A 16,057-nucleotide genomic window follows, 5' to 3' on the forward strand; every position below is an offset into this window, starting at 1 on the left:
TGATTCACACCACAGCGTCTGCCTCTGCTGCTCCTCCAGCCCTCACAGCTGCTCTCAACCTGCCTGCCTTCCCTCCTGCAGTCCCTGTTGGAAGCGGTGAATAAGCCAGAGCAGGCGGAACCCCGATTCAGTGCCCATAAGTGTCAGACTGCAAGTTGTGTCATTTCCCTGACCAGATGCCCAGATGGGGAGGAAGTGCCCTGATCTGGTGCATGCCGGCTAGGAGGCCCTCTGCCAGGCACGTCCATGGCTTCTCAGTGAATCCTCTCCCCAGTTCTGCAAGACTTATGTTTCCCTCTGAGTGGTGAGAACATGGAAGGAAGCTACAGGACTGAAGTCACATGTCCACATTCAAGTGTACACAAGGGCCAATCTCGATCCGAATGTGGTTTGCTCGATTCCAAAGCCTTTGTTTTTTCAAGAGCTGACAGAATTTTGCTACCACAAGGATGTGCCAGAGCTCTCTCTGGCCGGTGGTGGGTGACGGACAGCCTCAGAGCCTGGTCTCATAGAGTGGGCGTGCTCTGACCACAAGGCTGTGTTCCCCGCCTGTGTGTTTTGGGTGCATCCCAGTGGAGTTGCAGTGAGATGGCCTTATAGCTTCTGCTGGGGACCAAAGCTGTGCAGAAGCCATCCTTTCCCACAGGGAGCAAAGACCAAGAACATGCTTGTAAATGGATACACTGTATCTATCAACACAAGAGAGCACATACAGCAGTGAGAAAAAATGATCTGAATGATGTGTAAAAATGGGGATGAATGTCACAAAGAGAATGATGGGAAGAAGCCAAACACAAGAAGGGCAGGCTCCACCCATACAAAGTTCACGCCCATCCATGACGCTTCCAACCAGCACTGCCGTTGCCTGGAGAGAGGCACTATGAGGCCGTGAGAGCGACTCTGATGGGTTGGGATGCTCTGTTTGTTGATCTGGGGCTGGTCACACAGGTGCACTCACCTTGTGAAAACCCACTGAGCTCAGGATCTGTGTAGGTGTCTCTATGTGGGCTATACTGCAGGAAAACATTTAGTTAAAGACATGCCGTGGATAGAGAAGAAAATGCATTCATAGCCTAAATGAAATCTTAGTGAAACCCTCTGCTTTATTCAGCAGCTCTTCTGAAATAGAAGCCATGCCTGCAAACATGAAGCCAACATGCCTGGAGCCTGCGGCCGGCCAAGGAAGTGGCCGTGAACACGCTGCAACCTCACCCTCCGCTGCTCCCCCAGTCTGCAGGGCCCTGGGGAGGCACAGCCCAACCCGGCCCTCCTCAGCACTCAATCACCGAGCAGCACCTGAAAACCTTTATCGCTTGCTTTCTGCATATAGACCACAGGGTATACACACTGGGACACTAAGAAGCATAGGAAGCAGGCTCTGCCAAGGGACTTGCAAATATGTCTGCCTCCAGCCTGGACGGGAGAGGAGTTTAGGGGAGAAGAGCTCATGTCTATGTATGGCTGAGTCTCTTCACTGTTCACCTGAACCTATCACAGCACTGTTCATCAGCTACACTCAGTGCAAAATAAAAAGGTAAAAAAATATGTTCATCAGCTACACTCAGTGCAAAATAAAAAGGTAAAAAAATATGTTCATCAGCTACACTCAGTGCAAAATAAAAAGGTAAAAAAATATGTCTGCCTACAATATGTGTCCCTATGTATATTTTATTTGGAATATGCACATGTTTTTTACATACGTATTTTGCAAATATAAGGCAATCTGGCTTATTCTAGGCATCAAAAATGTGGTCTAAATACCAAATGTTATTTGGATGACATGAAGCTGGGGCATCAGAGAGTCTTAAGGAAAACCCAAACTTCAGAGGCAGGAAAGGAGGGCCGTCCAGGTACCACGTGTCACCCGATGTGACAGAGCTTTTAAAGCACAACAGCATCTGGAATGTATCCTAGTAAAAGGTCTTAGAACTAAATTCCAGTTTATAGGTGATAGAGGTGGGAGAAATAAGATACCACCATGAGGCACTGGCTGGAGAAATCCAGAATGCGGGACAGTCTGAGGGGCTAGGTTAATTTGAAGAAGGCAGGGTCCTGAAGAACAGCTCCCTCAGGTCAAAGAGAATTGAGGATGTGGTCACTGTACGTGGCGCTTGCTGCTGGACTGGAATCTGGTTTGGACAACGGGCTGCAAAGGACATTTTAGAAACGGTGGGGACAAGTACATATAGGCTACACAGAGATGATGCTGCCAGAGGCAAGAGGCCGGATGAGGGTGAAGAGAGGGTCAGGGGTCAGGGGGTCAGGGAGGAGAAAGGGGAGGGCCCGGACAGGGCCACGGGTGAGGCCAAGGGGAGGGCAAGAGGGACGCAGAGCAAGGCCAAGGCCAGGGGGACAAAGGGAGGTGACGGTGGGGCAAGGACGGGGCAGCGGCTGCTTCCCAGCGAGGGCGGGACCTCCCCCCTCCCCCAGTGAGGCGGCCCCTCCCCCTCCCCCAGCGAGGGTGGCCCCTCCCCCCACCCAGGGGGCAGCCCCTCCCCCAGTAATGGCGGCTGGGACTCCGCAGGCCTGGGAGCCCTTAGTGGGAAACAAGCTCTGGGTGGGTCTCCCTACCCCAGACTTCTGGTACCCGCCCAAGTCCCCAGCAGCCGCCAGCTCCGCAGAGGGTCACCCCGCTGGCATCGCCCACCCTCGAGAAGTATGGACTCTGGCCTTCATCTCACTGGCTGCAGTGTTTCTGCAAGCCTGGCCATCCTGCCATCTGGGCATCCCCGGGACTCCCTCCTCCCCAAGGGCAGGTCCCCTCTCCCCACGGGCTCAACCCCTAGCCAGCGCAGCAGCCGCCTCCTCTTTCCTCCTCTACTCCCCTCTCCCCTTCTTCTGACCTCTTTCTTGCCAATCAGTGGCGAGGACCCACAGCAACGACGTAACCTCTCTGTGCCTCCATTTCTATAGACACGATGACGGTACCCGAGGCCAGATGAGCTGGTATGTGGGCTCCTGAGAACGCACCAGCGCACGGGAACTGCCAGGGCCCTGGGACCATCACCAGGCGCGCCTTTAATCCATACTGGAAGTTCCCCAGAGACAAGAGCACAGCCTCCCCAGCCCAGGACATTTGCTCGTTCTCAGGAGAGGAGCCTGGGAGGCACGAGCAGAAGCTCAAACACGAGGACAGTACAAGCTTTCTGTGTGCTGCGAGGTAAAGACGCAAAAACAGGAGTCTTAACTGGATTCTTGAAAAGTTGGCTTAAAGCTCGACATTCAGAAAACTAAGATCATGTCATCTGGTCCCATCACTTCATGGCAAATAGATGGGGAAACAGTGAAAACAGTGACAGACTTCATTTTGGGGGGGCTCCAAAATCATGAGTTGACTCATTGGAAAAGACTCTGATGCTGGGAGGGATTGAGGGCAAAAGGAGAAGGGGACAACAGAGGATGAGATGGCTGGATGGCATCACTGACTCGATGGACGTGAGTCTGAGTGAACTCCGGGACTTGGTGATGGACAGGGAGGCCTGGCGTGCTGTGATTCATGGGGTCGCAAAGAGTCAATCACGACTGAGTGACTGATCTGATCTGAAAATCACTGCAGATGGTCACTGCAGCCATGAAATTAAAAGACGCTTGCTCCTTGAAAGAAAAGTTATAACCAACCTAGACAGCATATTAAAAAGCAGAGACATTACTTCGCCAACAAAGGTCCGTCTAATCAAAGCCATGGTTTTTCCAGAAGTCACGTATGGATCTGAGAGTTGGACCATAAAGAAAGCTGAGTGCCGAAGAATTGATGCTTTTGAACCGTGGTGTTGGAAAACTCTTAAGAGTCCCTTGGACTGCAAGGAGATCCAACCAGTCCATCTTAAAGGAGATCAGTCCTGAATATTCATTGGAAGGACTGATGCTGAAGCTGAAATGCCAACAATATGGCCACCTGATGTGAAGAGCTGACTCACTGGAAAAGCCCTGATGCTGGGAAAGATTGAAGGTGGGAGGAGAAGAGGACGAGAGAGGATAAGATGGTTGGATGGCATCACTGACTCGATGGGCATGAGTCTGAGTAAACTCTGGGAGTTGGTGATGGACTGGGAGGCCTGGCGTGCTGGAGTCCATGGGGTTGCAAAGAGTCAGACACGACTGAGTGACTGAACTGAACTTTTTGAGCTGAACATCACCTAATTTATGGGACAAAGTTCTCAGGCATTTTATAACTTTGTGGAAAATATTTTGAAGCACAAATATCCAGTTCAGAAGACTGGTGCTTTTTTCCCAGATGGTGAACAGCTTAAAGACGTGCTCCCGGCTCTGCCAGGTTTATTTGTAAGGACACTAATTATCCTACTAGAAATAGGTTCCTATTATAATGATGATTAGCTTGCTTTTTTTTTTTTTTAAATTCTGGGAAAAGAACTTATTTCCTCCCTGGCCAATGGGAAGCCTGGGCTTTTCCAGGGCAGAAACTCCCTCACCCAGTAAATTCTGCTCCCAGGTCACCCCCCAAAACATCCCATCAAAACCACCCCATCAAAATCGTCGGGAAGAAAGCCTGTCGGAATGCTGAGTGGGTTTAGATTCATTTTGACGTGAGGAGTCTGCATGCATTCCAGGGACAGGGACACGCAGCCGGGGGAGCAGGACTCGAGGGCAGCCCTGCTGTGGAGATGCCGCGGGCTCAGCGCAAGGCTTCCCACTCATGTGCCAGAGGAAATTTCATGTTCTGTCTTCAAGGCGGGAAGGCTGGATTTCATGCAGCTGAAGCCAAGGGAGGCTGTAACAGCATTTCTAACACTCAAGTCAGATGTGAAGAAAGACTGCATGCGCTGTCTGTTTCTGGACTCAAGGCTGGAGAGTGAGGCGAGGGGAGGATTGGAGGTGAGAACGCAGCCTGGACAGCTGAAGCTCGACAGCCAGACAGGCACTGAAGGCTGCACAGACTTGCATGTTCGTGGTGTCTTCTAGGGGCTTGGCTGGCCCCTGACAGGCAAAGGGCCAAAGACAAAACCTCCCCTCCAAAGCCCCAGTTCTCCCCAGGTGGAGCAGGCCCAGCAGCTGCCCGGGCGGCTCCTGGCCCCCACGCCTCCCTGCCCATCTTTAAGATGCTAGTACAACCAACCCTCAGTTTCCCAGGCGGAAACTTAAAACCATGCGTAGCCACAGAGCCTCTCTGGCCCCCAGAGGAGCTAAAAGGAGCCGTCGCTGCGTGCCCGGAGAGGCATGACCGGGTGTCCCGGCAGAAGCAGGAGGCAAAGGGTCCCCGCCGGGCCCTCCAACGCCGGTGAACGAGGCTGTAACCGTCTGCTCTGAGCACGTGCCCTGGGGTTGGATGGTGCGTCTCCAGCCAGCCAGCACAGCCCCCAGCTTGCAAGAACTCTGCCAGCACCCAGGGAAGGCCTCCTGGTGCCCAGGGAGATTACTGACCTTGTCGCCAGGGGACGGAACTGACTCTTCCTTAGTTGTATTAATGAAAAATACTCTAGGAATTCCCTGGTGGTCCAGCAGTTAAGAATCCGCCTGCCAAGGCAGGGAACTCAGGTTCCGTCCCTGGTCCAGGAGGATTCCACATGCTGTGGGGCAACTAAGCCTGCGAGCCACAAGGACTGAGGCCCGCGAGGCGACCGAGGCCCGAGAGCCACAGGGACCGAGGCCCGCGAGGCGACCGAGGCCTGCGAGCCACAGGGACCGAGGCCCGCAAGGCAACCGAGGCCTGCGAGCCACAGGGACGGAGGCCCGCGAGGCGACTGAGGCCCGTGAGCCACAGGGACCGAGGCCCGCGAGCTGCAGGGACTGAGGCCTGCGCACACTGGAGCCCGTGCTCTGAAACAAGCGAAGCCCACATACCCAGAGAAGCCCAACTAGAAGAAGCCTCCGCCTGCTGCAACTAGAAAAAGCCTGCACACAGCAACGAAGACCCAGCGCAGTGAAAACAAATAGTTATTTAAAAAAGAAAGAAAATACGCTTTAGAATTGCACTAATACACCAGCTGAGAGCCTCATATGGCTACTGAAATGGAAACTAATAAAAATTAAATAAATTAAAAATTAAGTTTCTCAGGCTTACTTGCCACATCCCCAGTGGTCAGTGGCCACTCGTGGCTGGTGGCACAGATATAGAACATCTTCAAGTCCCAGTGGCCCACTCATCTCCTATCTCATATCCTGCTTCCATCCACAAGTGGCCATGGCCCACGATACTCTGCAGTGCCTGCTGCTGCTCTGTGGACTCGTTACCATTAGACGTTGCTATCTGGGCAGTGGCACAGGACTTGCACTGGACAAGACTGGCTCGTACTCGACAACGTTCTTGAAGTTTTGGATGACTACACGCACAGACACTCAGAATTCAGACCGATGCCTCTTCCAGGGATGTTTGCTAGCAGCTCAAGGATTGCAAATAACACAGAATCCAATCTCTGTTCCTGACTCTGCCAATTTTTAGAGAGAAAACTGCTCAATGTCGGTGCCCCCTGCCAGGTTTCACTGGGATCAACGGATTCGGTGTTACTTTACATTTCACTTGCTCAAGAATCCTGCTGACTGGCAGCCCTCAAGATCCACACGTGCTGGCAGGCTGGCCCCACGCCCCAAACGGTCTCTGGGTTTCGATGCACCCTAGCGACTCAACCCACCTTTGTGTTAGCTTGAAAACTCCTTCTTTGCTTGACACATTTACCCATTTGGGGCAAGCTTTCTCTCTGCCTCAGAGGAGCTGACACCAATATTGCTGCCTGAGCAGCAAACCCCCAGAGAGAACCCATTACCGGCAGGGCCGCTGGGTGCAGTGAGACCCGGGAGCAGCATGCATCCCGACGGAGTTTACAGAAACCCAGCTGTTCAGTTCACTCCTCTGCTGTTAATTCCAAGGTGCTGCTACTGTTACTTCAAACTGTAATGATGTCTACAAACAATTTGCACTTTCAGAGCGGCAGGATCCTAGGGGGTAATTAACAAACCCCAGGAATAATCTCTTTAAAAGCCTTTAAAAGCAATCTCAACGGAGGCCACCATGATGAAATGAAACTGCCCCCCCCCCCTTCTCCGTGGTGTTAGCATAGACCTGGCTGACTCCTGGAGGGGCTGGGCGAGCACCGGTGTGGGCTTTTGTGGACGACTCCTCCAGATGTGTGAATTGAAATCAAACCCGAGGAACTTACTCGAATTGGGGGAGGGTGGTTCTGAAGGTGGGCTGAGATGACAGGCGTGAGAAGCAGAGTTCAGGAGGGCCACTTGATGGGGGGTGGGGTGGGGATGTGGTCCTTACCGTGGACCAAGCTAAGCGAGGAGACGGCATTCACCAGGACGCCGCCCTTCCGGAAGTGGTCGCTCATGTGCTCCAGCCAGTTGGCGTCCAGACCGCAGACCGTTGGGCCGTTCTTGGAGACCCGGAGAGGAATGGTGACAGGGTAATACTGCCGGCACTTCTGATGGCTCTTCGGTTTGTTGAAAAGGGCAAAGATCTCCATTTCTGCGGGGATGCATAGAGAGAACGGGAGACGGGAGGTTAAACAGTGACAAACTGCCTTATCGGGCTGGATGCGACTAACAGGAACCTGCAGGCAGGGCATCACAGGCCAGCCTTCTGCTAGGCTGCATGTCGCCTAACAGGAAGACCCAAGCAGCACGTTAGGCAGCCTTGAAAGTGACATGGACCTTGAAGGCCGAGTCCCATGGGGACTGCCAACAGAAGGCCGGCCCTTGTCATCTGCGCCCATGATGATGAAGTCCTCGGCCACTGCAGCCACGGACCTTCAATACCCCGAGAGGCATTCCGAACGGAGACCAGGAAAGGGGTACTCTGTGCTCTGAGAAAAACTGGCAGGTTAAGCCTTTAGATAGGTATTTTCAAGAGAGCATTTTATGAGCCTAATTCTTGTATCTCCTCAAATCGAGAAAAGGACTAAAATCGTTCCTGGTGACATCTGCTCCTTGTCACTGGCAGCAAGCCTCTACCCAAAAGGTGTAACTGACCACACATATCTCCTTCACAAAAATCGTATGTTACACTGACCTCTCCTCCTACCTCCCTGGAGCCGTTTTTCAGGGCTATCGGAAATGTTGTCTCCCAGGCTAAGTCCTCATTCTGTCCCCAATAAAACTTAACTCGCAACTCTGACGCTGTGCGTTTTTTAGTCAGCAGGACTCAGTTCTGAATATGACATATGATGAACAGCTGTTAGCTGGGATCAATTTGTATGGTTAGGTGTTTGAAAGAAGGATATAGTAGACATTTCTAGAAATTCATACAAAGGGGTATTTTAGAAGAAAAAGCAGACATGTTTTGGGGCAAGAGCTGATCTGTTTTTTCTTTTTCTTTTAAAGGAAATGCACAGAGGCACATAAAATCAAAAATACTGCCGTAATTCCAGGAGCTCTGCACCTCCCTGAATTCACTATTTATAAACTGCAGTGGTGTTTCCTGGGGCCGAACGCATAATACTTAATCAAGGACATCAAAAATACATCACTGAAATGTAAAAATAAATTCGCTCCAGTAAATGAGGGTTCCTGCGTGGAGTGATAAGGTTGCTCCAACAGCCAATGGGCCCTGAGAGTAAGGCGCAGCTTCCCCGGCCTTCCTTTATGGCTGGGCTCTGTAAAAATCGATGCTCACTGCCACCCGGCAGCTGACCCTTGCCTCCCGCCCTACGTGCGGCTGGCCACGAGTGAGCAGTCTCAGCCTCCGGAAGCAAATACCTGGAATTTCAATCTAAGGCTGAAGGTCTATTTTTGTGTTACTCAATTTAGTCGAGCAACCAAGAATTCACCCCGCTTAAAAAGCTTTGCTTACACAGGCCACTCAGGAACATGCTTTGGTTGCCAAAAATATCGATTCAGATAAGAAAATCCCCACCCTCCTTCCAAAGAAATATTCTAAAGGTCATAAACAATGGCTGACATTAGCAAAAAGGATAAAGGACACCCACACACTCCCTGTAGGAGACACCTTGCCTGGACCCCACATTCTGGGACACTGCATCCCATGTTTATTTCCCAGTTTTCCAGTCTCCAAATACATGACCTTTGAAAATGGATCCACTTTCCTTTATCTAGATAAGTGTGCTTAAACAGGAAATGGAGCTTCATGACCATAAAGGGACACCGTTACCATTTGCCACAAACAGGAGCAAACGGTGAGGCATTTTCACACCAATAACGTTTCTCCACATAGCATCTCAAGTTATCTCACAGGACGACTGTATTCTGGGACAAAGAGAGTCTTTCCACTCAGGTGGCACTTACCCACCTGAGTAAGTGCCAGCAGAGACCTCAGGGAGCAATTCTGGGCCAAAGACTTTGCTGTCAGCCGTTTCGAGCAATCCAGGGGCTAGAATCAATGAGGAAGGAGGGGACGCGTCTTCACAAACAGCCACCCGGCTCTCCAACAACCAGCACTGGCCTGTGCCTCGTCCCCACCCCATAGTACTTTCTCGGTCCACTTCCCTGACTCAGGAAGCCATCGGAAAAGGCAGCCGGCAAGTGCTTTCAGGGGAGAAATTAGCTCTTGGTATATGGAGCTAGCGATCCCCTATTTTGTGACTTTCAAATACAAGCGTTAGCTGTGGCGTCATGCCGAGAAAGGTTTATAGAGAATCAAGCAAGGGGATTAGGGCTGGGGGGTGGGACAGAAAGTGCCCTTTTCCAGTCCAAGGAGTTGGGGTTCAAGTAAGAGCTGCAGCTGTTGAAAGGGAAGAGTGGGAGCCAGGCCTTGACTTCATCTCTTCAAAAGCAGACCCTATAAGCTTTGGGGTGCAAGCTGTTTCTTTGGGGAGTAATCCCAGACAATAAGAGTGAGGGAGCAGGGATAAGAAACAAGGAGGAGATAAAAGCCAAGGCAGGCATCCACTAGCAGGTTACTGGGGACCGGAGATGTCGCGTGTTGCCCTATGAGGGGCAAGGAAGGCGGGCATCTGTCCTCAGGGATTGAGGCCATTCCTGGGGCATTAATGCCTGGGGCACCTGACCATTCCAGAGAACACCTATAGGCAGAGGCTAGGGAAGCTGTCCTCAGGTGACCCCCAAGGTGGGCCAGAGCAAGTGTCACAGCGCTCGGCTCCGATCAGGCAAGCCCAAGGGCACACAGACTAAGAAGAAAAAGAAGCCACAGCCTCTGCAAGGGGAACTGAGAAGCAGCCCAACCACCTGATCACACAGGAGGACCCCCAGTCACATGGCTAGACAGAGCCACGGCCTTCCCACGTGCACGATGAAACAGAAAAGGGGAAGGCGGAAGGAGAAGGCGGGTGCAGGCCGGGGGCCGCGGAGACAGCCTGCAGACCGGGCCGGCGGCGGGGTGCTGACAGCGCGCCCAGCTCTCCATCTGGGTCCTCCCCGGGGAGCAGGGCCGGAGCCAGCGACAGAAATAAACTTTTCGGGAAGGAAAAGGGGAAGGCTGTTGGAATCAAGAGTCTCCAAAGCATGAGAAGAAACCTACTTGCAGATGCCCAGCCCTGCAGTAAATGCCTCTGTCCCGCCGGCTCCCCGGCCACGGTCCTCACCTGGAAACCAGCCAAGAGAAACTGTCCCCAAACGACGCCCTTTGATGTTTTAATATTCCGGCTCTCCAGTACACGTCCTCACGGGAGCGGTCACCAGGGATTCCACAAAGAGGACCAAGTGTGTTTACATTTTCTCAGCTGCTCCGTTGACTCTGCCCTGACCCCAGCGAGAGGATTTTTCCAGACACGGGACAGAGTCCCCAAGGAGGGGGAAGGCATTGTTTCTGAGAACGTTCCGAGGACAGCTGCAGGCTGGGCCTGGCAGGGCACCCAAGCAGCTTCGAGACGGTTCTATCTTGTATTTCTCTTTCTGTCTCGTCCCCTCTGACCCCCTTGCACACCGGGGGGGTGGAGGGGGGGCTAATCTGGTGCCATTTAGACCCTCGGTGTCCAGAAAAGTCTAGAAAACACGGCCGGGGTTGCACCTGTATTCACTGGACTGACCTCAGCCAGAAAAGCGCAAGCGGCCAGGGCGGGGGGGACGGGGTGCCCGCAGCTGGGGCCAGCTGGATGCTGCCAGCCAGGCCTGCCAAGGCCTTGCTATACTCCCCGTGAACGAGGAGGAAGAAGGTAGATGCCCGGGTCTGAGGTGGGTGCTGGGCAGTAGGGACATAGGCACGGGACGGACGCCTGCAGTCTGCAGCTGGGGCCCCCGAGAGACGGCGACCCGTGGGTTGAGCTGACGGGGTCCTGGCGCCCCGGGGACCTCCAGGCGGCAGGAAGGAGGGGGTCTCAGAGTCGGGCTGAAAGCATGAGCTCCCAGGGCTGGACAGGGAGAAGGAGCCGGCTGGCACATCGGCTGGGGTGGAGGGACAAGTGGGCATCAGACTTGGCCTGGGAGCCGGGCTGGGCAGGGGCTCTGGTCGGCTGCGGACACAGCAGGAGGGCTGGGGCCAAAGGTTACACTGGGAAGGCGGGGCGGTGGGCACCACGGGGCAAGAGGGAGGAGGGCCTCGGGCCCAGCCAGGTGCCGGGGGCAGGGGAGATGCCACTTCCGGCGTGGGTGCAGCGTGGGGCACCTCTGGGCCTGGGGAAGTCAGCTTGCCAGGCAGAGTGTGGGACCTGCTGAGTGCACAGCAATCGCGGGACGTGAGTGTGTCAGTGAGGGCTGTCACCACCAACATCCCCTTCGATGCCCACCTCCATGGGAAACTGTGTCCCTTCTACACGCCAGACGCCTTAACTGGATTCCCCAGGATCACAAGCCAGCAAGTGGCAAAGCCAGTTCAGTTCAGTCGCTCAGTTATGTCCAACTCTTTGCGACCCCATGGACTGTAGCACGCCAGGCCTCCCTGTCCATCACCAACTCTCGGAGTTTACCCAAACTCATGTCCATTGAGTCAGTGATGCCATCCACCATCTCATCCTCTGTCGTCCCCTTCTCCTCCTGCCTTCAATCTTTCCCAGCATCAGGGTCTTTCCCAAGGAGTCAGTTCTTCACATCAGGTGGCCAAAGGATTGGAGTTTCAGCTTCAACATCAGTCAAGACTCTTCCAAACCCCCCAACCCCTGGCTGTTTCCCAAACCTCATGAGAGGCTGGTTTCATCAGCACACAGAGAGCGGGAGCTGATGCCCATGAGCGGCCAGGGAGGTGGTCAGCGGCTGCTGTCAATGGACTGAGTGCAAATAGCCAGGACAATGGCAGCAGGCGGAGGCATACGGACCCCAGGGCAGAGCTGTCTGGGGGCCAGGAGGGGAGAACCAGGCCCAGTGAGGGAGGGCAGACTCAGGGGGCATTGCCCCAGAAGGAGCTGGCTGCCAGGAGGCTTGCTCATAGAAGGCCCTGGAGAAGGACACAGAGATCCGGCCCAGGCTTCTGCATTCTGGACATTTCAAGTGAGCCGGTGCAGGGAGGAAGGGCAACTCGGGGATGACGCTGCGTTATTACTTGGGTGACAGAACAAGCTGAATCTACATGAACCTGTGCGGCCCCCTCGTTTCTGCTACTGACGCTGCAGTGCTGGAGGCCAGACAGGGATGCCGGAGGCCAGCGGAGAAGGCAGGGAATATGGCCCAGCAACGCCGCTCTGAGCTTCCCAAGCCCTGACCTTGCCTCCTGGCCTGTTTACGGTCAATGAAGGAAGCTGTCTCCCCCACCCCGGGGCACAGAAATGGACTGGGAACCCAGCGGCGGGCCGGCTCTTCCCAGGGGCCCTGCGTCCACCCGCAGCCGGGAACGAGGGAGATGTGGAGGGAAGCCTGCCAAAGCGAGGCTCGGGGGAGGCCCGCCCAGCCGGACGTCAAACCGACAGCACGCTCCCCGGACAAGTGCAGCCCGGGTGGACGTGGGGAGCCAACCCCTGGACCCGAGGGGTCCCATGGCCCGGGGGGTCTGGAGTGGGGGCGCCCAGACGGACAGAAAGCCGACAGCATGCTCCCCAGACGAGCGTAGCCTGGGTGGATGTCGGGGGATGAACCCCTGGACCCAGCCCAGGTGGACGTGGGGAGCCAACCGCGGGGTCCCCGCGGTCCAGGGAGGTGGGGGGCGCCCGGACAGACGCAGAGCCCACAGGACGCTCCCAGGACGAGCGAAATCCGGGTGGACGTAGGGGGCAGAAGCCCTGGACCCGAGGGGTCCCACAGCCCGGGGGGTGGGGGGCCACCCGGTCGGATGCAGAGCCTGCGGGCCTCGCTGAGCCCCCAGCATCGATAAGAGAGAGCGGATGAATTAAAGGCGGAGCAGAGGCAGAGCAGGGAGATGCCCTCTGGACTGTTTTTTAATTGTCTTGCTGTGATTGCCTATTTAAACCCACCAGCAGGAAGCGGAGGTAAAGTACTTGGCCCTCCTTAGGGAGCCCTGAGTGGAGGGAAGCTGAGAGCAGGGCGGGAGCGCTGGGAGACGTGGTTGTTTGTGGATGCCCCAGGACAGACGGGAAAACAACTAGAACAGGAGCTGGGCTGAGCTGGGGGCTGGGCCAGCTGACCAGTGGGGACGGCGTCCCTGGCCAGCCTCCTAGGAGGTGGAAGCTACGCTCAACTGATGCTCAAGTGCAAGTTGCTCAGTCGTGTCCTACTCTGTGACCCTGTGGACTATATAGTCCATGGAATTCTCCAGGCCACAATGCTGGAGTGGGGAGCCTTTCCCTTCTCTAGGGGATCTTCCCAACCCAGGGATCAAACCCAGGTCTCCCACATTGCAGGAGGATTCTTTACCAGCTGAGCCTCCAGGGAAGCCCTAACACTCAAACTATGAGATAAAGTGTAACTCTAGGAGGGCACACAGGCCACTTCCTGTGACACAGGCACAGTAAAAGCATCCTCTGTCATAAAGCTGTTGTGCACACGGTCACACGGGCAAGCTGAGACCTGGCCACTGGAGGGCTGTCACCATGATGACCGTCCTGTGTCCCGTGAGGCCAAGCCTGGGCACCAGGGGCCCTGTGTGTTCACTGGCTGATGAGAAAGAGCCAAAGATTCATTTATTCCACCAGAAGAGACATAAGGGTCACAGTGAGCTGCCCAAGTCTCGGAGACCGGTGGCCTCCTATGCAGAGAGCTAAGAGCCACGCTCAGATAACAGCCAGCCAGCTGCCTACCAAGCAGGACAGGGGTCGGGGCACCGTCACCCCTCACAGCTGCAGTTCTCACACACTCTTGGGCTGACCACCTCCAGACACACCTGAACCCTGCATTCCTCAGAAGGTTCTGGTTTTCCAGGAGAGAACAGGGGTTTGAGGAAACGAGGCGCAGGCCAAGACCCTTGGGTGTTGGGGGGGTCTCTGTGTGCCCAGCGACGGGGGAAGGGTCTGAGGGAGGGAACAGTCGCAGGACAGCAGGGGGCCTAGGGGGACAGTCCTGGGACAAGTCTCCCGGATTACTTAACCCCAGGAGGCGGCCAGTCTGGAGGGAGTCTTGAAGGAAGGTGCGCTCCAGAACAGGGAACATCGGAAACTCCCGAGGGGCCCTTCTGTATCGATGGCCTCCTTTCTCAAAGCCAGGGCTCCGTGCAGAGCTGGGGGCAATGGTCAGGATGACGGGGCCTGTACCCCAGTCGTGAGGGCTCCTACTTAGGAGTGCTTTAAATGGACCCCTCCTTTGGCACGCGTGCTCCGTCACTTCAGTCACGCCCAGCTCTCTGCGACCCCACCGACTGTAGCCCGCTGGGCTCCTCTGTCCATGGGATTCTCCAGGCAAGGGTACTGGAGTGGGTTGCCATGCCCTCCTCCAGACCTCCCTGACCCAGGGATCGAACCCTCATCTCCTGCATTGTACGCAGTTTCTTTACCATCTGAGCCACCACAAATCAAGGCCCTGATGAAACACTAATCCTGATCTCTCCCTGAAGTGAGGTGGCTACCATCTCCCCTTCTAAGTCATCCTTGCAAACAAGCCCCAGCATTAACCATCCCACAGTTTTCTTTTCGGGATCTGTGACATAACAAGAAAAGCTATTTCTCCTCTTTTTTTTTTTTTTTTGGCGGCACCGTGTGGCTTGGGGGATCTTGGTTCCCTGATCAGGGACTGAACCTGGGTGTCCTGCAGTGCAAGTGCAGAGTCTTAACCACTGGCCTCTAGGGAGCTCCCTCACCCTTTTCTGTTCTCAAAGCATAAGCAGTTTCTCATCAGTTGTAAGAGGCTAACCTCAAGAATTAGTATATAAATAATAACATTAACCAGGGCTTTCCCTCATAGCTCAGTTGGTAAAGAATCTGCCTGCAATGCAGGAGACCCGGGTTCGATTCCTGGGTGGGGAAGATCTCCTGGAGAAGGAAATGGTGACCCACTCCAGGATTCTTGCCTGCAGAATCCCATGGGCAGGGGAACCTGGCGGGCTACAGTCCACGGGATCACAAGAGTCAGACACGACTTAACGACTAAACCACCACCACCAATAACATTAACCAGGGAGATGATCCAGAAAGGCCTAAAGAGAAAGTCTCCCCAAGACCTGGGCCTCCTCCCATCAGTCTCGTCACTCGTCACCTTCCAAAGGGGAGACAGCTCATACAAGGGCCTGCCTTCCAGGAAATGGCGGGACGCAAGATTTCTTGGAGCAGGAAAGTGGAAGGGAGTCATGGGGAAATGAAGAGCAACTTCACTGCCTGCAGTCTGAGGGCTCAGTAAACTCTGATCACCTGTCTGAGCATCACACAGGAAGGACCAGGCGGGGAGCCAGCCTGGGTTCATCCAGCAGATCTGTTTCCAGCCTGGGCGATGGATGGACTCTCTGAACCTCAGTGTACTCAGCTGCAAAGGGGGCAATGATGCAAAGTGGCCTCCCACGTCACAGGAAGAAGGAAGCATTTGTTAACACTGGCTGCCAGCCTCCTTCCTGCATCGTTATTTGAAATCTCCAACCTAGAGTCCGTGCCCTAGCGGCCATTAAACACTGTGACTCAGAGCAATCGCTTCCCGGTGGCCTCTCCCTGGCCGCATGTGCTCCACGGTGCTGGTCTGTCCACGAGACAGACCCCCCGAAGCCTGGCTGTTTACAGCACAAGGGCTGAGTCAGCAGCTTCCTGCACACCTCACGCCTCATCCTCGCTGGGGCTCTGGATTTCCTTCTTTAAATTCAAAACAAGAGGACCAGGCGCGGAAGGTGCTTTCTGCATGGGTGCCCAGCCATCACCACGTTTCCTGGGGTCACACGGGGTAATCTGGG

At 54.7% G+C, this 16,057-nt stretch overlaps 1 protein-coding gene across 6 annotated transcripts in view; it reads right to left on the reverse strand.

The window, feature by feature from the left end:
• Positions 1-16,057, reverse strand: part of RFTN1 (raftlin, lipid raft linker 1) — a 225,963-nt gene that overhangs the window by 54,740 nt on the left and 155,166 nt on the right. For all 6 annotated transcript variants that reach the window (XM_024997191.2, XM_024997190.2, XM_024997194.2 and 3 more), the window contains one exon: positions 7,220-7,423. In XM_024997191.2, coding sequence (XP_024852959.1) covers positions 7,220-7,423 — 204 coding nt within the window. The remainder of the gene's footprint in view (positions 1-7,219; positions 7,424-16,057) is intronic.

Source organism: Bos taurus, chromosome 1, assembly GCF_002263795.3.
Source record: "Bos taurus isolate L1 Dominette 01449 registration number 42190680 breed Hereford chromosome 1, ARS-UCD2.0, whole genome shotgun sequence".
NCBI classification, from domain to species: domain Eukaryota; kingdom Metazoa; phylum Chordata; class Mammalia; order Artiodactyla; family Bovidae; genus Bos; species Bos taurus.